The sequence below is a fragment of the Anarhichas minor genome, unplaced genomic scaffold (assembly GCF_050575085.1).
Source record: "Anarhichas minor isolate MPS153535 unplaced genomic scaffold, ASM5057508v1 ptg000017l, whole genome shotgun sequence".
Classification (NCBI taxonomy): Eukaryota; Metazoa; Chordata; class Actinopteri; order Perciformes; family Anarhichadidae; genus Anarhichas; species Anarhichas minor.
Genome location: NW_027466463.1, coordinates 18,411,631 through 18,432,190, shown reverse-complemented (window position 1 = coordinate 18,432,190; position 20,560 = coordinate 18,411,631). Strand labels below are relative to the sequence as shown.

Here is a 20,560-nt window from a genome sequence, read left to right as displayed (position 1 = left end):
GCCCCTTTTAGAGTGTTTTTGTTTCTAATGTTATTTTTTCATCATTACCAATGGTTATCAATGCAGCATCTACATTTTGCACCTTGGTCGAGGTGGAACCATTTTTAACTTGTAAATATTTATTTTTTTTAGACCATTTATTAGACCATACAATGGCATTAATATGCTTCCTATTATTTACAGTTTACTGACCTGTTTAATATTTTAATTTCTTCTTCGTGATCTGCTAAATGCATTTAATTTGAATTCAATCAGATATTATATTCTACTCAGGCTTTAACCCTCACACTTATATTTATTAATTTATGTATTAATATTAATGTATTATGTATTTATTTGTTTATGTATGTATTTGTTAATATTTTTGTTTTATATATTTCCATGTATATTTACAGTTATTTGTATCCATTTATTTTATTTATTTTGTAAAGTCAGTGTAGCTAGTCGGAACCATTTGAGGGGGTGGACGCTCTTCCGGAAGCTGTCAGCTGTGAACACCGCATCAACTGCAATGAGTTTTGAGTGGCCCTGGCAATATAGTTTCCCACCGTTTTTTACGTGAGTCAACTTTTTCTTAAACCATTTATCAACTCTGCTTACTAGCCGCCATTGTTACCTTGTTATTGAATCGACGTACGTTGCTTTTGAGAGCTAGCATCACGTTATCTCGGCTACATGGCTAAACGAAACACAAAATGCTAAGGAAGTGGATTTATTTTTCTACTTACTAGCTTTCTAAAGTTTGTGTAACAGCCACGCATGTTAACCCAATAAGGCTCGACTGCATGCGGATATTTACAAACATTAACATGTAGATAATCAACGCTGGTGTGTGCAAGTTCAGAGAATGAGTTTAACGTTAGCTGTTAGCACTAGCTAGCTGTGTTCATAGCTATTAAACAGTGTTACAGCCAATTATGTGACCCATCAGATTATGTGACCTGGCTGGTTTTGTAATTTCAGATGTATGATTCCACTGCAAATGTTTTTTTTAATTATGGCTGCACACTATATTTTAATTATATAATTTTTCAAAATCCACACACATCACAAAGTGCTTCATAAAGGCTACAAAAATAAAGCTCTTGTTATTTGTAATATTTACACACACACACAAGCACAAACTCTATTCTATACGCATGCATTAATGGAGAGATGTTTGTGCACAGGTGCCCCGAGCAGTTGGTGGTTTAGTACCCTGCTCAAGGGCACCTCGGCATTGCCAAGGACGCGAACCGGCACCTCTCCAGCTCCCAGTAAACCCCCCTACCTAAATTAAAGCTCAAGTAAAATCATAATAAGGCTTCCCAATTAAAGTAATTTTCTAGAGAGGAGTTAAAGGAGATCACTGACTTCAGCCGACTAGATTCCCTCGGGCAGATTGTTCCAGAGCCTCGTGGCCATGAATGCAAACGCTCTGCCCTCTTTAACTTTAAACCGGGCCTCGAGAACAGACAAAAGACTTCTGCTCGAGCATCTCAAAGGTGTGTCTGGTACTAAGAGGGGAGAGGCCATGAAGAGCCTTAAAAGCGGTCAGTAAAATATTAAAATATCAGAAGTGTATAGGTAGAGAATGTGGGAGGATCAGCGACGCATATCAGAAAAATGCTGATTATTCGATGTTAACAGGGCTCAAACGTGATTATTAAACATCTCAATCTGCTGCTATAAAAGCCTCCACTCTACTGGTAAAGCTTTACACAATACTTTCAAACCTGGATGCAGAGATTTGCTTCCGTTCAACAGCATCAGTGAGGTGTGATCAGGGTTAACGTTCATTCCAGAGGCTTTGTACACAGAGGACATTGTTTCTGTTGAAGCAGGAAAAGACTTTCTACAAACATTATTGTAAGAAATATATGTTGTTCAATTAATATTAACATACCAGACCAAAAGCCGGTGGACAAAAATAGTGAATATTATGTAAATCCAGTTGGGAAAGTGTTTATAGAAAATCTAACTAAATAGGAATGTCTAATTCAGTGAATTTAATACCTGAAAAAACATAACATGGTTTTATTCTGTCCAAATATTCACTAAAAACAGAATTTGAAGACACCGTGGGATAAATGGCATATAACAAGAAGAAGCAGACTTTGATAAAATGGTCTGAATGTGATGTTAAATATATATTTTTAAGGAAAGCGAGACACACGCTACATTTACAGGTGGATTGAATCTTCGTCTGGTGTTTGCGGTTCCGTATGACTTCCTGTTTACCGTCTTTCTGCTCCTCTCTCTCTCTCTTTGTGGACAGGCTTCAGCCCAATGTTGACACCAGGCAGAAGCAGCTGGCGGCCTGGTGTTCGCTGGCTCTGTCTTACTGCCGGCACCACAAGCTCTACACCCTGGACCTCATGGAGGCTCAGGAGAGCCCCGTGTTCAACAACAAGAAGATAGAACGTATCCTTACGGTCCACCTGTGGCTCAGTCGAGGCCATAAGCATCAACATTTGTTACTTTATGTCTTTTGGTTTGCCCTTAACTGAATTCCAGGAAAACTGTCAATGGAAGCCATTCAGGTTGTGTTTGAGGACTTGAGGAAAAAAGGTAAAATTTTCTTCTGTCTAAATGTTTATTTTAGGAATACTTCTCTCATTGTGTCTCACAGTGAATTCATTTAAACAGAAATATACTTTTTTTTCTCCTATTTCAACGATTCAGGAAACCTGGAATGGTTGGACAAAAACAAGTCTCGGTGTTTAGTGATGTGGAGACGACCGGAGGAATGGGGAAAGCTAATACACCAGTGGGTGAGTCATGGACCCTAAAACACATGCCGTTCTGTCTGTACTGTGTACATCTGACCAAGAGGAGGAAATGTTCTCTGAAGCAATAAATAAGAAGTACATTTGAAAGCAGAGTAATCCGCTGTCGTCGGAGCATGTAACCTGATTTCTTAAATGTCATACGAGCTAGATTTCTCACCCATGTTGATGTGTAACCGGGGCTGTAATTAGCTGTTTACATGTACACATGTTAAAGGACAGAGACTTTCAGACAGGGAAAGGACCGCTGAGGCATCAGGGCGGCCGGGTAAAAGGACAGATCATCAGGAATGATGATGTAACTCAAATTAAAACAACAGTGAGAGAGATTATCAGAAGTCCCGGCTGGATGATTCACTATGAGCAGACCTGGATGTCTGATTAACGACTTTGTCAAAACTTTAGTTGCTGCACCTCATTAAAGGCTCTATTTATAACCGTGTGCTCCAGATCTCATGCCTCCGGTACAAAAATAACTTTTAACACGTGTTGTGTCCGTCCTCATTGATCACTATTCTGTTCTCTAACATTTCAGGTTTCCAAAATCGGGATGGTCAACTCTGTGTTTACGCTCTATGAGTTGTCTAATGGTGATGACACAGAAGGTGAAGGTACGGAACCATTTACAAACGTAAAGATGAATCGGAGTCCGTTCATTGGATTTCAGGCTCATTAACTTATTTAAATATATTTGATCACTGAGAGTAAACATAAAGGATGTCCAAGGACACTTTGCAGAATCACTGACATCTTTTAAATCACTTCTCCAAAGTACAAAAGGAGAGGCTTTTATTCATTGTATTATTTTTAATTCATCTTGTATGTTTTATTTGTTTATATCACTTCTTTTTAAAAATCTTTTATCAGAATTTGATTCAGAATCAGTAGGTTTTTGTCATAAAAGTATTGCTAAAATCAGAAAGCTTCAATATAGAAAAGAAGAATATTACAACAAAAATATTTAAAACAATAATATAAAATATGTGCAATATATTTCAATTAAAATGAAAGATCTGTGCAGTTTTTAGAAGTGGTTGTTTTTGTGGAGAAATGTGCAAACTTGTTGCCCGTAACTGTAATCTGCTCCTGCAGAGTTCCACGGTTTAGAGGACTGGATGCTGCTGCGCTCGCTGCAGGCGTTACAGACCGACGGCAAAGCAGAGATCATCACCATGGATGACGGAAAGGGGGTCAAGTTCTTCTGAAGCGATGCTGGACTCACACACACACACACACACACTCCATCTGGGAGGCCTCGTACTGAACCTCGCGGGGCACATTTTTCCCAAGGTGCACCTCAATGCTCAGCCCAGAGGACGCTTTGTCCTGCAGTCGTTGTTGCCTTTTAGTTTGTCTCATTGGAAGAGAAGCAATATCATTTCTTAAGTGTTTTTGGGGGAAAAAAGAGCATTTGAGGTGACGCCACGTTTAAAGTTGTCGCAGGTAACACTTGTTGCCATTTAAACATGCAATGGGCCTTTTCAGGGGACTAAATACTATCTGAATACTCCGGGGGAAATCTCTCCCCACCAGCTGTTTCTTTATTGTAAATACGACTAGTTTTATCCCGATTTATTTTTTTTGTTCCTTTCCCCTCCCCTGTTAACAAATCTCCTGGGTATAATTAGCTGTGAAGCTTTTGCTCGGCTGTTTCTCCTCTGAGTCAACGAGACATCCCAAAGGAATCCCAGAATGCAACACCAGGGGGACTTTTTCTTTTGAGAAGAGGAACACCACAGAGACTCGGAACCACCAATCCTGGCCCGACTCAGCCGAGTGTAATAATAGTGGACTTCATGTACAGATTGCTGTCATCCTGTTATTGTGCTGTAGCTACTGTTATATCCTCTCTTTCTCTGTCTATTTTCAACTTTCTTTTTTTTTCATATCCTGTAGGTAAATAAATTAGAAATTTGCTATGCGTGCTTCCTTTTTGTTTCTCTGAGACGTCTTGTGTGTAAAACATGAGTGATAATGTTAACAGCACCGTGCAGACGTGCACCGCAGTGATGGGGATCTCTGCCTGCAGCTGTGCTGAACAGATGATCCACTCACATCGTGCCCGTGGGGATGATAACAAGCCTGCGTGTGTGTGTGTGCGGGACAGGTGGGGCCCAGCCAGGGTGGCCTTGGCTGATAAAAGTGTCCTGTTTCAGCTTCTGTCCTCTGTGTGGCTCCCCCTGCAGGTTAGACTCGCACACTGCACACCTTCATTCAGGTTAGCCAAATGACGACAGACTTTAGTGAAGTGACTCGTTAATTCAGAGAAACTAGAGATGCACTTGCCAGTGAGGGGCCAATTAGAAGAGGGAACGTCCTGTTCCTCTGCTGGGCTCCTGCTCACAGTGCGAAGTGAACAGGGGGGGGGCTATACCTGGCACATATCCAGCTAATAAATACAAGGAAATATCAAAAAACACAGTTTATGGATCCTCTCTGAGACACTGTCCCCTCGTTTCCTATGCAGCTCACAATACGGCCCACATTTAGATTTTAAAGCTCTTTTTGGACACTAATTACGCATGAAATGAAAAGCAGACCACGCTAATGAAATGTTGGGGTTTTAAAAGAGTACTAGTTTGCAAACACTCCTCAAATCCCTCTGTAATTACTCCCTCTGGTATAGTCGTGTTAGCGCGTCAAAGCTGCGGGAGGGGCGGAGTTGGGAAGGCGCGCACGGGACGCACAGCCCTCCGGAGCTCTGTTGATATAGGCAGAGCCGTCCTCTTTCACCAGAGGTTATGGCTGAGGACTTCGTAGAGAGAAGAGGAAAACTCAGATTATTTGAGTGGGACTATGCGTCAATCTGCGTTTATGTGATTTGTTTTACGCAGCGGCTGTAATGAGTAAGTACACTTTTCTTACTTTCCTGTGTTTGTTTGTTTTTGCATATTAAAATATATTTGGGTGGAGTGTCGCTACAGGTAATGTCATTTCAGATATATTGCAGGTCATGAACTGGTTCCTTATGTTACCAGACCTGTTATTTTGTGGCCAGCCTTTGTTTATTAAAGCCTCTGACATCACGGAAAAGTAACTCGGAACTTATTGTAACGGTATCCTGATGCCATCTCCACATTCAGGCTCTAAACCGAGGAGGCGCTGAACCTGCTACAATGTCACATGCGCAGGTTGAGATCCCAGGACGCGGTTTCCCAGGCCTCCCTGTGGATATGACGGACGACTGCTTGTCCCGGGTCCCCTCCGTGCTGAGGACGCTCGGTTGTGGCGCACGGAGAAACTCTTACGGGCTTCAGAAAATTACCATGGACATCGATTCGCCTCTGTACAGCGGCGCCCTTTCCAAAGCCTTGTCCTGGTCCGCTGAGAATATCCCAACGCTGTCCGAGTCCAGGGCAGAGGATGAAAAAACCGACGAGTCCCCACCGTCGCCCTCCCCAGTTTTCAGCCCGGGCACCAGCTCCAACACGCCCCCCAGCAGCCAGGAGCCCGCAGCCGGGTCTCTCGGTGGGAACTGGGATCCCGTCCCGAGGTCCAGCGCCCGGGACCCCAGCTCGGAGTCTGATAATGAACTTCCGAACAAGCAGCACAAGAAGCACAAGATCTCGCCTCGCACCATGTTTGATGCCCAGTGGGAGCAGGAACAGAGAGAGGACGTGGAGACCAAAGCGGTGGCGACGTCGCCCGATGGGAGATACCTCAAATTCAACATAGAGATCGGAAGGGGGTCCTTCAAGACGGTCTATAAGGGACTGGACACAGAGACCACAGTGGAGGTTGCATGGTGTGAGCTACAGGTAGGAAGGCTTCTTTTATATTTCACTGTCGAGCAACAGTTGCCAATTTGGATGGAAAATTTTAATAGTTTTAAATGAGGAAAACTGCGTTTTATTAGCTGTTTAAATAGCTGGATGATTGCTGATGAAAGCAACGATACATTCAGTCTCACATTTGTGTCGTCATATTCCAGGATTCATCTCCTTTATGTGCACCTCCACACCAAAGATGCATTGTTTTTCAGCCATATTTTACTCCATATTACCTCCCATAGCAATCAAACCTGTGTCAGGTACACAGGCAGATACTTTCCCTGCTCTCGTGCCCCACTCATGCTCTAATCCCCTCCTCCTCCCTCAGGTCATCAGAGTTGATGTGAAGCAGCTAATCCACTGACCATTATACCTTGTTGACCTTGAGTTGGGCTGTGTCAGGCCCGTTCATGGTAACCCGGGTCAAACTGTCAGCTCCCACTGAACCACTCCGCCCGCCATGATCCCCTCTAATCTCTGTTTTCATTAACAACCGGTGACACCGAGGCTGGTTCCTCTGGACGCCTCCACGCGCAAAACCAAGAACAACCGAGAGGCAGCAGACCGTTTAAATATTCAGCCGTGATGATCTGCCAGCAGTATTTTTGGGGGGGATGATAATAGTTCCATTTGTGCTTTGAAATGTTCCCATCATACGAGGCAGCACCAAGAGATCTGAGAGATAATGTGTGGCTCACGTGTAGCATGTAAACACTCAGACAGAGGTGACAGGGTTGTTTTTTTTTAGGGTTTGGCATGCAGCCACCAAACAGCCTGGCTACCAGCTGCCTCTCCTCCTGCTTACATGGTTCAATAGCACAGTGGAGGATTACATTTGCTGTTTTGTGTGACGTGCATTGGTATCAGTATCTTGCACTGAGGTGTGAAGTTGTTCCCTCTAAACCTGAAATTAAACTGCGCCGTCAGCAATCACCTCAGTCCGATGGAGTTGTATTCTGACATTGCTGAGCCACAAAAGCACCAATGAACTCTGCACAGAGGCGGGATCTTTGTATTGCGTTTAAAGGCTCTGCAGGAGGCACCGGCACGCAGACAGTCAGGGATTGCACAAAGGGGAAGTGAATCTGCCCCCGAGGGGTCAAGCTCCCAGCACCAACAGGTGGGGACTTCTGCCTCGAGAGCCCACCTGTGCGTTCACACAACAGGTGTCTGTTTTGGGGAAAGGAAGGAAGAGAGAGAGTCCCACCCAGGATCTTTGAGAGACACCGGATGTCCCTTTACCTGTCCTAACTGTTTCACAACCTCAAGTCAAACACAAGCAGGTGTGGTGTGACTTTTAAAGCGCTTGCTTTTAACTTCTGTTGAGGGAAATAAGTGTGACACATTGTGTTGCGGCTCTTTGGCCGTGGTCCATGTTGGAAATAAGCTCGCTATTTCATCGCCTGACTTCAGACATGAGCCCAGTTAAGCCCCCTTTAACCCCCCCATGAATGAGCTTAAAGGAGGCCATTGTTTATGTGGTTACTGTTGTGATAAGTTAACCTCAAAGACACGGACTCGGCTGCATGCCGCGTTTCTTATAACTGAAATCGCCACCCCGTCCTCCCCGTGTGCCCCTGACTGCTTAAATGAACACAAAAGCTGGCTGTTGGTGGCTAAACACAATCGCCTCTGTAATGTTGACGGAGCCGCAGTCCAAGGTGCGTCATTACAAGTCAGGTAGAAAAGGCCCTAAGCTGTTGTAACTATGTGTTGCAGAGCCTGAGCCAGAAGATCAGCTGCTCAGAATGGGACCATATAAAGATCAGCGTTTGAGTTAGTCGTCATTATAACTGAGACACTCGGAGGTGATCTCCTGTGTGCGCTGTGTTGTCTCTGTTGTTACACTGGTTTGTCTTGGGCGATGTTCTCTGGATCTTTGTTTTTGTGCCAGCAAACAAAAAGCAAACGATACATTTAGATTATTCCATGACATGCAACACAGAAGCTCAGCCAGGACGGCATAAGATACAAGACACGGCTCGCGTCACGGCTCATAATTAACTATTGACTATTGCAGAAGCTAATTTCCAACACCAGTCCCTTGATGGGCATTGATAGTTTAAATAATCATTAAAATGTAATGTTCAGTTTAAAATCAATAAACAAGAACTAACATCCATGAAAACACCCAAACAAACAGAGAAATGAAACATTTAGATATCCGTCGACTAACGCTCGTATGATCTTGTCGACTAATCGGTAAGTTTTAATGACATGATCCCAAAGGATCAACAACAAAAGCACCACTTAAACAACAAGTCATTCAGCAGAAAGAACGACAAATCAACCAAAGAGAGTTTCATCGACTAAGACTAAAGCGACAGCACAATTCTTCAACTGTAACATATAAATATCAGCCTCAACCGATGATTATTTCCACACCCTTTGCACAAAAATATCTGGACATCGTGCTCGGAGATTGCCGCCCTCTGTGTCCTTCCTTATCCAATCTTCTCGTTCCTTGAACAAACTGTTTTTACTCGAACAAATGTAGAGAAATCTGTACACATAGATGAATAGAATAAAATGCAGATTCATTCTTTTAATCAAGTCATTTTTATCATACATTTTACAATAATTAAGAAATTGTTGTGTAAAAACTTTATCATGAACTTTGGATCTTGAAAGGCTTTAAGTTTAGAGCTGTTCAAGTAAAACCTTCCCATGTGGCAGCTGCCTAGCAAACCCCCCACGGCCTCACAGGTGACCCAGGTGCCATACAGGCAACATAAACTGGGCCTTGAGGGAAATGTATGGTGATAAAAAATGGATGAGCCATTGTACGGTCTCCTCCCGGCCTCCATTCAATCTACACCGAGTCCAAACGAGTTTACAACCTGCTGTGTTTGCTCCTGTATGTCATGTTTTTACAGCCGAATCAAGAGCATAAAGCTTCTGTCCGGCAAAGTCAGTGAGCTACTCAGTAACTGAGAGGAATGAGTGCACTGTTGGCACGTATCCTTTTTGGTGAGCCCCCCTTTTTTTTTTTTTAAAGGGCAATTGTTGCACAATACCTGATCTCATTCCAGGGCAGCTCCCCCCTCGCGTCCTCCGGCCTGACACTTTTATACTCTCGTGTGTCATTTTTAAACACAGACCAACACACTTTCCTTCATCGCGCTCTGTACAGACGTTCTCTACGTGCTCTGCTTCGCCACAGCCACCTGTATTCTCAGCACTGTTTGTGTTTATGAGGGCCGTCGCCTCGAGTGCTTTAAAAAAAAAATACCAATTAGCCAGCAGCCTCGGGTGCATCGATACAAGCAGAGAGACAGAACCCTCTGATATTCCACCTAGTGTTTGCGTTTATGAATCAGCTGTTCATCTGTGCTGTTTGTTAGTCGGATAGTTTCAGACTTTTTGTTAATTTTCAAAAGATATTCAGCCGTTGTCGTCGCACTGTTTCAGCTTTGTCTGTCTTTATTAGTGCTTTGACAACTAAGACACAATCATGGAATAATAATTTCAGTCATTGTTTAAGCAAAAATGTCAAACATTCGCAGGTTCCACCTTCTCAAATATAAAGAATTGGTGCGATCCCCTTTTTTTATAGTGGCGATTCGTTTATTGTAAACTTGTGGGGCTTAAGGCTTAAAAAAGTTTCTTATGAAGCATAACTTGACTTTTGATCTTGATTTACTTAACTTGACATGAAATTATAACATTGCATCAAAGTAGTGCCTTAGCATTTGGTCATTTAATTGATGGCTAATGGCAGACAATTCTTATACGTAACTGATTCATTTGTTTCAGTCAAGCAAACACGTCAAACATTGAGTGGTTCCAGCCTCTCAAAGAGTGTTTGCTGTGTTGTTGTTGTGTTTGTTGATTATCTTTGGGTTTTGGACTGTTGGTCAGTCAATAAAAAGCTTTATGAAGACGTCCTCTCCGGCTCTGGGAGCTTATGATGGACATTTTTCTGACATGTTTTGGACTAAATAATTGACACATTAGTGAGTAATGAAAATAATTTCCACTTTCAGCTCGACTGATATTTAAAGGTAACAGAGGACAGAATGAGAGGAGGAGGAGGAGAAGGAGGTGTGATGGTGGAAGATTTGCAGCACCACCTCTGTAGTAAGAGTTGCAACCATTAATGAAAGTGGGCTGATTGGGCAGAAAGTGTGTATGTTTCAGCTCAGAGTTGTAATGCTCATATAATAGCCCCGGATTAAATTAAAGCTGTAAAACCGTATTAGCGTCTTGCTACTCTGGAGCTACGAGGTTCAAGGACGTAAATCCAGCCCTCTGTTGCTTTGCTCCTCGTGCTCTCCTGGGCCTCACACAAGCCTGGCTGCGTAAACCTTTTATCTGAACGTGGCTGGTGTTCAGTGACTTAACGCAAGCTGTGGGCTTCCTATCAGTCCCGCTGTAGCCAACATCAACACTGTCTTTAACTCGCAGGGCGCAGCGAGATCCAGCTTATCGGGGCCTGCCAAAGTTCTCCGAGGAGAAAGTGAAGGAGGCCCGAGAGGACGGCCTGCATTTACACATGGCAGCACGTCACGTTGTTTGCTTTTGGGGACGGGGGACGGGGGGGACAGACTGTACTGTACGAAAAGTGCACCCATTTGGCGACTGCCCTGCAAGATGCATAACAGCGTCTCTTTGGCTGCTGTTGATAGTGTGTTAGTGTCTTATTTAGGGCGGATAATGCAGGTGCAAGCTGAGTGTTCAGGGGCCTGGGGCCGCTTGGTGCGTTTCTGTGGGGAACTAAATTGCTCGTAGGTGCGAAGGCGAGCTTTGAATGTGTCTTTCTGTCTGTGTTAGACTGGGTTACTGTACACTGCCGCTCATCTAATCCATGCTGGAGGGGGCTGCTCAGTGGGTGCAGGAGATAGATGTGTGGTTGGTACAAACCTGTCGGATGCTTTGAAGACTCGAGACAACTACAGAATCCTTTAAGTGTCAAAGAATTAAGGAATAAGTGTCGCTGAAGGCCGTATTTAACTTAAATGTTAAATTAGAGGATTGCAGATTGCAACCAACTAATTGCCCCTCTGATCACTCCTCCTTTTCACGTTAAAGAGTGTGTTAATGTGAACAGTAGCCTCTGTCATTTCTGATTAACAGAAAGCTAAACGTGATATCTTACATAAACCAGAAGTCAGGCCACCGAGACGTACAAACACAGTAATCTGACTCTCTGTTTGTTTTTCTATTACATTCAAGGCTTCAACAAACATAACCAGTCATAACAGAGAAAATGCAAAGATATTATCGACTGCAAATGATCACAAGCTTCATCTAAAGATAATACTCGTCATCTGTCAGCAGTGAAAAGCTTCTCAGTAAGTAACTCTGCCGCCACAAACTGGGAGCTCTAAGTGGAAACAGAGAGATTATTAACTGGTCCGGTGGTAATGACCGAGCTGTTGTTCTTCCACCGACACTAACGTGCTGCCTGTGTCTCTGCTGAGTCGCTGCTTTTATTGGTCTCCCTCGGGTGCTGTGGATCGATTCTTCATGTGAGAGATTTCATGAGGTGGGTTTGTTTTCCACTTTCCAGTAATAGTTTTCTGCTGACTCGCATATTATTCAGTCACTGGCTCTGTTTCATGATTTTCTAATTTGTTTCTTGACACCAGGCGTTTCCTCTCAAGGTAACATCAATATTGATCCCTCGAGGAGACTCTTGTGTGTTGTCTTTTTAAAGGACCACAAATATATATGCATCTTATATTATTGGATATGTGTCCCGGACTCTCTCTATCTACAGAGACTTGCCCTCATCTCATTTCATTGTCTGTCTATTAACGTTTATTCTGTTTACAGCACTATATTATGTCTTAAACATTAATATTTCCTTTTAATCCTATTGCTTTGTTTGCTTACAAACTATTTCAATTACGGTTTTATTACCTCGGATGCTTTTCTTTTGCTATTTTTATCAATGTGCACTGTTAAATAATACAATTTAATAATTAATAGATAAAAATATCTATGCTTTACATCCAATGAAACCCAAAAGCAACAACAATAAAAATGCTCCAGGACCATGATGATGGAGCTGCGACTATCGAGTATTTTCCATTTAATCTGCTGCTGCTTTGATGTATTAATTGATTAAACTGTCAACAAATGATCAGAAAATAGTGACAAATGTGTAATTTCCCAGAACCCAAGTTCTTCAAATTGCTTGTTTTGTGCGACGAACAGCCCAAAACCCAAACATAATCTATAAAATGATGTAAAGAGAAAAGCAAATCCTGTTTTTCACTGGAAATGCCTGTTTTCTCTACAGTGTTGACAGTGTTTCGACTGTACGGCCGTCCCTTCAGAGGAAAACATGTGATCCCCGTGCAGCTTGAGGCCCGACTTCCTGCTTCCTAAACAAACCGAAGTTATACAAGCTGCTGGGGCTCTGAGGCCATAGTTGGTCAGAGAAAAGCCTGCTCCTCGGGGTCACCGCGGGTCGTTTCTCAACTGACCGTGTGTGTCGGAGCGCGCAGGACGGAGGTGTCGGGGGTGTGAATGTGCTCTTCAGTTGCCACGTGAGTCCTGGGATGAATCAGCCATCGGTGTGTACAGTAATGGCTCAGCCTAGTCTGGACTCAGGCACGTTGCAATGCCCGTCAACAAACACTTGTAATGTGTTTTCTCAGTCAACAGGAAAGCATTAGTCCGTGTTCCTCCCAGGTTTGAACTCTGTCCTCTCAGTTCACATTCATCTTCGACCCCTCTGGGTTTCTAGAGTCATTTTGATTGGACAGAGTTGAGCAGCGAGTCGAGCATTCATACATATTTCATCTCGTTGCCTTCCTGTGACAAGGCCACCGCTTGCATACTGTCACTTCGTAGACTATATCCGGTGCTGGTTGCCAGCAGCACTTGATAGCACATCGCTGTTTGTCAGTGTAACACTATGCGGCTGCAACCTCTCCTGCAGGCCAAACAAACAAGTCGCCAGAAATACCGTTTCAACACGTTTCGTTTCCCAGACTTTCACAAAAACATATTTAAAAAATGAATAAAAGAATGTTTCAATTGTTTTCCCGTATGTGGAATTTCAAGTCATATTCAGGGATTTTTATCAGCTTTATAGTAAAAAAAGCAATATTAAAAAAAGACAAACCTGAGATGAAAGCGCCTCCTCTGTTTGCTGGCGGTTGCTGAGCCTCGGGTCATAACAACCTCAAAGCGCTTTGCTCCAACGTCATATCTCAGTCAGGTAGTAGTTCCCAGCGAAGCTTAGCAGATATTGTTCTGCCTGCACTTCCAGATGTGCGGAGCTTTGTGCATCAGGACGGATCAAACGGTGACCGCTTTAGTGACGTCCAGACCTGTGGCTCCTGACACGGAGGTCAAGACGCAGTGAATTCTGAGGGGGCGTTAGATAAGATTCAATTCAACTTTATTGTCCTAGCACAGAGTGCAGGTACTGTTTATCGATCAACAGAAAAATAATTGATAATTGTTCAATATTTTTCCTTACAAAAATGACAGGAAATGCTGTTTTCAGCCTCTCAAATAAGCAGATGTCCTGCTTTTCTCTGTTTTACATCATAATACCACAGTAAAATATGTATGATGAGTAGTAGTAACCGATGGAGAAAAGGTTGTAAAGGTGTACGCACGTTATTGTTTGCAGCTGCCACAGTCTCCTGGTGGCTCGGCTCAGATTAATCCGGTTTAAGAGCCCACAGGTTCGGCCTCGTAACTATGACGAAGCTTGACAGGCTGCTGTGCCGTACATCTTTCGATACTGGCCCTCTGTGCGCAGGATGCACATGTCATGTGACACATTACTAGTTTATCAGATTGTCACGCAGCCTCTCGGTTAAGTAGGCTTCTCACAATTAGTCATACAGTAGATGAAGTTACTAACAAGCAGCGGTGAACACAAGCTGGTAAAATTGCAGATATTTTTGTTAACAAATTTGACACAACTTTGGAAAGCATGTTATGTATCATGTGATTGGACGACCCATAACTAAGCTGCTCTGCATGTATTTTTGAGGACTTAACTCACAGGCTGTGTATCTTCCGGGCATCTTGTGATCTTTCTGTGGTTCTCTGTTGAGGACAAAGTCTTTTCTGCATTCACACTGTTCTCTTCAAACGCCGTTACGCGGACAGAACCGCCTCTATGCTTTCCCATCCGGCATTTCAAAGCTTCCTTTCCTTGCAGGGTTGTTTTTTGATCAGATTCGAGCATGATCGTCCTCTTTTCTCCACTTAGCTTTGACCCGAGCTCAGCTGAAAAGTGTCAAACTGGTCTTAAAACTGCAAACACGCCACGGACGTTTACGAGTGTTAAAGTTAAACAAAGGCGGCATTGTTCATGAACCACTGATGAATTATTGCGATCAGTCTGGGTAGTTCCCAAAACATTATCGATGCGCTGACATATCAGCCGTTGCAGTTTACAATTTAAGCATTTAATGGACACCTAAAGCAACTGTAGAGTAAGTATTTGTCATTTCTGTTATCACAAGCTTTCATGTCAAAAGCGTAACAAAAGACAATAATGCAGGGATTATAGATGTGGACAGCGTGCAGGCAGAAGTTACCCTTTACTGTAATTGCACAACATAAATCTCAGTTTGAAAAGGCAAGAGGATTATTTAAGAAGAGAGGCCTTTGAAGGACCATCGTATGAGTGCAGAGCAGTTTATAGAAGACTGTTAACTGAGGTTTTAGTGAGTCTCTAAAAGCAAACGTCAGACGGGTTAAGAGATGTCAAGAATAACAAAGTAAACACAGTAAAGATACGAGATCTCCCAGATCTCAAACAAATCAGTGCATCAAGGTGACACAATACTTTCTGAGGCAACTCGTACTGTGCAGAACAGAGGACAGCCTTGTACTTTGTGCAAATATATTAAAGCGAGACCCATATATGGACCAGGCAGATGTATTTTAGCTTTAGCCCATTTTAGCTTTTTCCGTTTATTGATATTGGTGTTATATGTTGGCCGATAAGGAATAAGAAAAAGCAGTGCAAATATGCCAAATAAAGTAGGCTTAAGTACATAGTCTGTACACCGGAGAACACTAACAAGTTGGTTTTTCACGGATCGTGCTGTAAATTACATTAATTTCTAAAAAAATAAGGATCTAAACCTGATGGAAAAAGACTTTTCACTGTTGAAAATACGCGAGAGATGGTGTAATCCTGCATCTAGGTCTCTCCTACTCGTGCAGGTAATTAGCAATTAGCCGGGCGCCACAAGTCGGGTCAGGTAGTTGGTGTGAGAGCAGCAGTCAGAGGCCGGTTTGAGTCCCCGATCCTGATGAGATTAATGGCTCACCTCCCTCTGCCCGCTCCGTTTACAGAACATGTTGGGTTTCTCTTGGAAAGAGCACACTGCCACCTCAGTTCTCACCTGCAAACATCTAAATGCAACACTGTACCAGTGTAAGTGCCTACGTGCGTGTTTATACAAAGTGTATGTCACTCAGGACGGGTATGTCAGTGTTGGAGGCATGACGCCGAACTGTTTTTGTTTTTTTCCCCCTTTGCCTTTTGACCTCAATCCCAGTTCTTGGCGAGCTGGTCGTCACCGAGCTCTGAAGGTTCTCCCCTCTGTCATCCAAAGGTCTCTGTGAACTTTGGCCTAGTATGTTGAAGACGGGAGGAGGGGGGAGGACTTACCTTATCCTTCTGACTTTTTGGGGTTTTAAGCAGGAGGTGTCAGAAAGAGGGTCAAGCAGAGGTCAAGGTACACGTAAAAGTATGCCAGATCAATACGATTATTCCCGGAATACAAAAAAAGTTCTTCTTTGACAGATTTTGAACATATTCTCCATCTGCCTCGATCCCATACTGTCTATTAACAGTCTTTTCTAGCTTTACAACTAATATTTGTTTTCATAATCAACTAAGCCAAACTGCTGCACTGTGTGACCTGTTCCTTTATTACGACAAACATGGGCACTGTGGTTTATTTTGAGTTAATCCCACATTCACGTTCCTGATGCCGTACAGTATAAATACTAACTCAGCATATGTGTGTTAATCCGCGGCTGAAAATAGTCCCCAACAAATGACGTTCGTTATAAAACTACAGTGACCAGCTGTTTTAGGAAATTGCTATTATTATTGTGACCTTGGTAGCGCCAAAGTAGCGAAGCGAAGCTCTGCTCCCGGCCAGAAGAGGAGACGCTTCTGCCGGGTGCACAGCTCTCCTGCTCCCGCCGGAGCTCCGACTGCAGGTCGAAGGCTACAGCGAAGCCGGATCCGGTTCTGTCCACGGTGGGCCGGTTGCTGCTGGAGTCTGAGCTGAAGGACTTTCTGTGAACCTGCATGACTGATTTCACGCGGAATCCAACCCGTTTGCAACGATGACGGGCGTTGCGAATAATAATAATAATGTATAGAAATAGGCCATGTTCTCGCTGATGGTCTCGTTTATTTATTTAGGTCACATAGAGGCATCAGTATTAAACTGAGACTGTTTCATAACCATTTAGAGGTTCCTCGTAGTAAATTTAACATCGTTTTGAATGCGGAGCCAAGTGTTCAAGACATGGCGCTGACAAACTGCATTGAGACTCCAGCTTCTAACCCTTAAATCCTTGTGGGCTATAAGTGGTATGAGTGAATCTATTTTTTATTATTATTTTATTCTTTTTTTTATTTTTTCACTTGCCCTTTTCCCTCTGTGTTTAGTCAAGATTCCTACAGACACCACAGTCTGCCCACACTGACTGGATCCTGGTCAGACTTAATCTATTTGAGTGTAACATCAGGACAGTGCAAAACCCCGCAGCAGACGCCACCGTGTTTAGTGCAAATGTCGGCTGACATGTGGTGTTCATGTCCCGGTTGTCATAATAGGGGCGCTGACAGGGACTTCTTAATACTAGTGGCTCCTCTACCATCAACACTGCTTATGTAACTCCACTTATGTGGCACCGAGCCCAAATATTTCCAACCCCAGCTATTGCACATACACACACACACACACACACACACACACACACACACCTCCCAGCAGCAGCAGCTAAGAATAAAATATCCAGCTGGAAGAGGCGACAGCATGAGAAAACTTTTAGCTTATACTCATTCACACCCCACTTAATCTGGACTGTTTTTATGGATATACTCGCTTGCCTTTTCAAAATGGAGGTGGTTTGTTATTGTACCCCCCCCCCCCCCCCCCCCCCGCATGCATTCTCCAGTGTTGCACAATGATTTTTGGCCTCACTTTCCAACGAGGGGAGGAGGAAGAGAGCAGTAGATAGATGCAGTCAAATATCTGGTGGAAAAGTTAGATGGAAGCCGTGCACTGCTGTCAACAGGGCCTCTGACCAAAGACAGATATCATTAAGTCTAATTGAAACACACTATAGTTATATGTTATGAATTAAATAATCATTTCTAATAATTGGTCCTGATGGGAAAACAGTCTCAGTCAAACTGTGTGGTTGGTTTTTCCTTCCTGCTGTTAGCAGCTAAAGTGCGCGTTTTTACTGGGAGGAGTCGTTATGTGAGCCTGAAATTAACCAAGAACAATAAAACCACATAACAGCATGGCAGTGTTAATGCAGTTCATATCTGTGCTTTGTTGTTTCCATCTGTACTTCATTTTCCACTTCTTTGGCATTTTAAATGAGAAATTCCTCAGTTTTTTTGGACACCTTTTTTGCTGAGTCACGTAGTTTGTTCTACGGCTCACATTTTTTGCCACAGCAGGACTTTTGTTTTTTCCAAGAGCTCCTCTGAAGTTGCCAAACGTCGTCTGCATTTTGCTTTTTAATATTTTGCATGCCAAACTCTAGTAAGTCCTGCGGTTTTGGATATGTCAGAGTCTCCGAGTGGCTCGGGCCGCGTGCCACAACTAGCGCGTGCTGCGCTGACTCGGTGTCCGCTGCACAGGCGACTATCCACAGGAGACAAAGCTCGCCATGCATGGGGTCCGGTGTTATCGCGCTTAGATACATAAATATCCAGATGCACATCAACCCATATAAACCCACTGACTCACTCACCCTGGCTCACGCACAAACCGCACACGTTCACGCCATAATTTGTGTCATGATGCAGATGCAAATCTAGTGACCTCAATGTCTGTTGATTTGACGTCTTTAAGGTCCTTTTTAGATAAAAGTTGAACTGGCTTGTTCACAATATACATTAACATTTGAGGGATAAACATGTTATATAGACATTACTTTAAGATGTTCTTGTAAAACCATTTAGTATTTCTGACAGAGGTCTTGAGGAATAAGCTGCAGCCTGTGTTCACATCATAAACTGATCCACTTAAAAAGTCACCTCTGTGTCCCTCTTTTGAACCCTGGGCCTCATGTTTGAGTCGCTGGTGTAATATGATGTCCTGACAGGTGACTGACGCAGGTAAAAGAGGGTCTTGCGTTGTGCGTCTTCACACCGGACAGGTCTTGAAACAGTCTGATTGAGCAGCAACACCTCTGCACTCACTGAGAAAGAGCAGAGAGGAAGGAGAGAGAGAGAGAGAGTAGCGGTTAAGTTGATTGTAAGCATAAACATATGCAGAGCTTTTTTTCCCAGAAATCTGCCTCAATGCAGGATTCATGGCTCTGAAGTCTCCCAGGAGTTTTCCACTAACCACCCACCACAGGCAGAGTTACTCCAGCAGCAGCTAAAATCGGCCCATTCATCCTCAGAGGAAGCACAGAAATGTCTTTGTTCGTCCAGCGTGATTGCCGTGTTTGGTTCAGTTTTACATTGGATTTCGGAAACGTCCACCTGACATGTGTCGAGTCAGAGCTCCCCTTATTGGAAAATAAATGTGATCATGTAACTGGAGGGTGGCCCAGATGGATGAACCTGTGGTTGCCGGTCCCGCGGCGAGCTCATTAGTTAAAGTAACGGTGATTTATCAAATTGGTCCCGTGTATTTGCGAGCGGTGTTTACTGCTACCTTCTTACGTAACCGTACAAAACCCTGACGGGACCAGAGCTCCACAACTCAGCTGTCAACACAACTGCATCTTTTATGGTTGACAAAACAGTCTCACCTCAAGGTCCATTCAGTGGAGCTTTCAGTCATATCACATGACCTTCATCAGCATGCAGTTCTTTCCTGACTTTGAAAAAAAAAAACGTCTTACCTCTAGTTAAATTTCTTTATTTATTAACTGTTCTGGAGTGTTTACATCACACTTTTATACCGGTGATGATCAGGTTTTTGGAGTATACCACTTATGTGTTTGTGCATATAAAGGTCCTACCTGGATAAACTCTTCTATCCTAGTTTTGAGAAACCTGAATATCCTGCTCAGGAACTGGCATACTGTAGCATGTAAACACCTCGAAGAGGTTTCAGATCATTCGCTACTATGTATGCAGGTGCATCCTCAACACAAGGTGTAACTAGATGGCGAGTAAAACAATGATAATCATGAGCCACACGGTGGAATAAAAGTCTGAGGCTTTTATTACTGCAGATAGAAGCCAGCAGAGCAGTAAACGCAGTACTTTTTTAGCCCAGTGCCAGAGCTAAAAACAATGTTGAGAGGACTGCTCCTAGCAACCGATATCGCTTTCTGTGTTGACTGAAAATGACATTGATTGTGCAAAACAAAACATCTCCTCTCCCAAGCAGAAATCGGCTAACATAACACGGAGACGATGTCAGGCTGATTGAATGACGTGAAACCAAATGGCAATCTGATTATGAGGCTCGTGAATTTGTCCCCGGGGATCAACAAAGTCTTTTGTTATCTTATCCAGCCAGAAAGCAAACAAACAGCTGCTGAAGTGACTCCGTCGGTTACAGAAATGACACGGTGCTAATAAGTCATGTAACTAAACGACTATGCACGTAAACTCACAACAGCGTGATGTTCTCTCCAGACCCTTAAGCTGACCAAAGCGGAGCGACAGCGCTTCAGTGAGGAGGTGGAGATGCTGAAGGGCCTGCAGCACCCGAACATCGTCCGCTTCCACGACTCCTGGAAGTCGACGGTGAAGGGCCACAAGTGCATCATCCTGGTGACTGAACTCATGACCTCAGGCACGCTCAAAACGTGAGTCCCTCCATCCGATTCCCCTTTAAACTGCAGTCCTTTATGAGAAAAGATTTTTTT

At 43.5% G+C, this 20,560-nt stretch overlaps 2 protein-coding genes across 3 annotated transcripts in view; both read left to right on the top strand.

The window, feature by feature from the left end:
- The first annotated feature begins 463 nt into the window (after positions 1 to 463).
- Positions 464 to 4,687, top strand: vps25 (vacuolar protein sorting 25 homolog). Its single transcript, XM_076094073.1, has 6 exons — positions 464 to 558; positions 2,258 to 2,403; positions 2,497 to 2,550; positions 2,665 to 2,753; positions 3,304 to 3,379; positions 3,861 to 4,687. The coding sequence occupies exons 1-6, from the start codon at positions 512 to 514 to the stop codon at positions 3,971 to 3,973; spliced, it is 525 nt and encodes a 174-aa protein (XP_075950188.1). The 5' UTR covers positions 464 to 511; the 3' UTR covers positions 3,974 to 4,687.
- Positions 4,688 to 5,456: 769 nt separating this feature from the next.
- Positions 5,457 to 20,560, top strand: part of wnk4a (WNK lysine deficient protein kinase 4a) — a 35,487-nt gene continuing 20,383 nt past the window's right edge. For both annotated transcript variants that reach the window (XM_076094065.1, XM_076094067.1), the window contains exons 1-3: positions 5,457 to 5,614; positions 5,852 to 6,526; positions 20,328 to 20,500. In XM_076094065.1, the coding sequence (XP_075950180.1) occupies positions 5,885 to 6,526; positions 20,328 to 20,500 (815 nt within the window). In that variant the 5' untranslated portion in view covers positions 5,457 to 5,614; positions 5,852 to 5,884. The remainder of the gene's footprint in view (positions 5,615 to 5,851; positions 6,527 to 20,327; positions 20,501 to 20,560) is intronic.

What these genes read in the sequence shown, in the direction of transcription:
- vps25 (XM_076094073.1), top strand. Translation starts at nt 512, where the DNA reads ATGAGTTTTGAGTGGCCCTGGCAATATAGTTTCCCACCGTTTTTTAC. An exon ending in CAACAACAAGAAGATAGAAC is followed by an intron (nt 2,404 to 2,496) that starts GTATCCTTACGG and finishes ACTGAATTCCAG; the next exon opens with GAAAACTGTCAATGGAAGCC. An exon ending in TGAGGACTTGAGGAAAAAAG is followed by an intron (nt 2,551 to 2,664) that starts GTAAAATTTTCT and finishes TCAACGATTCAG; the next exon opens with GAAACCTGGAATGGTTGGAC.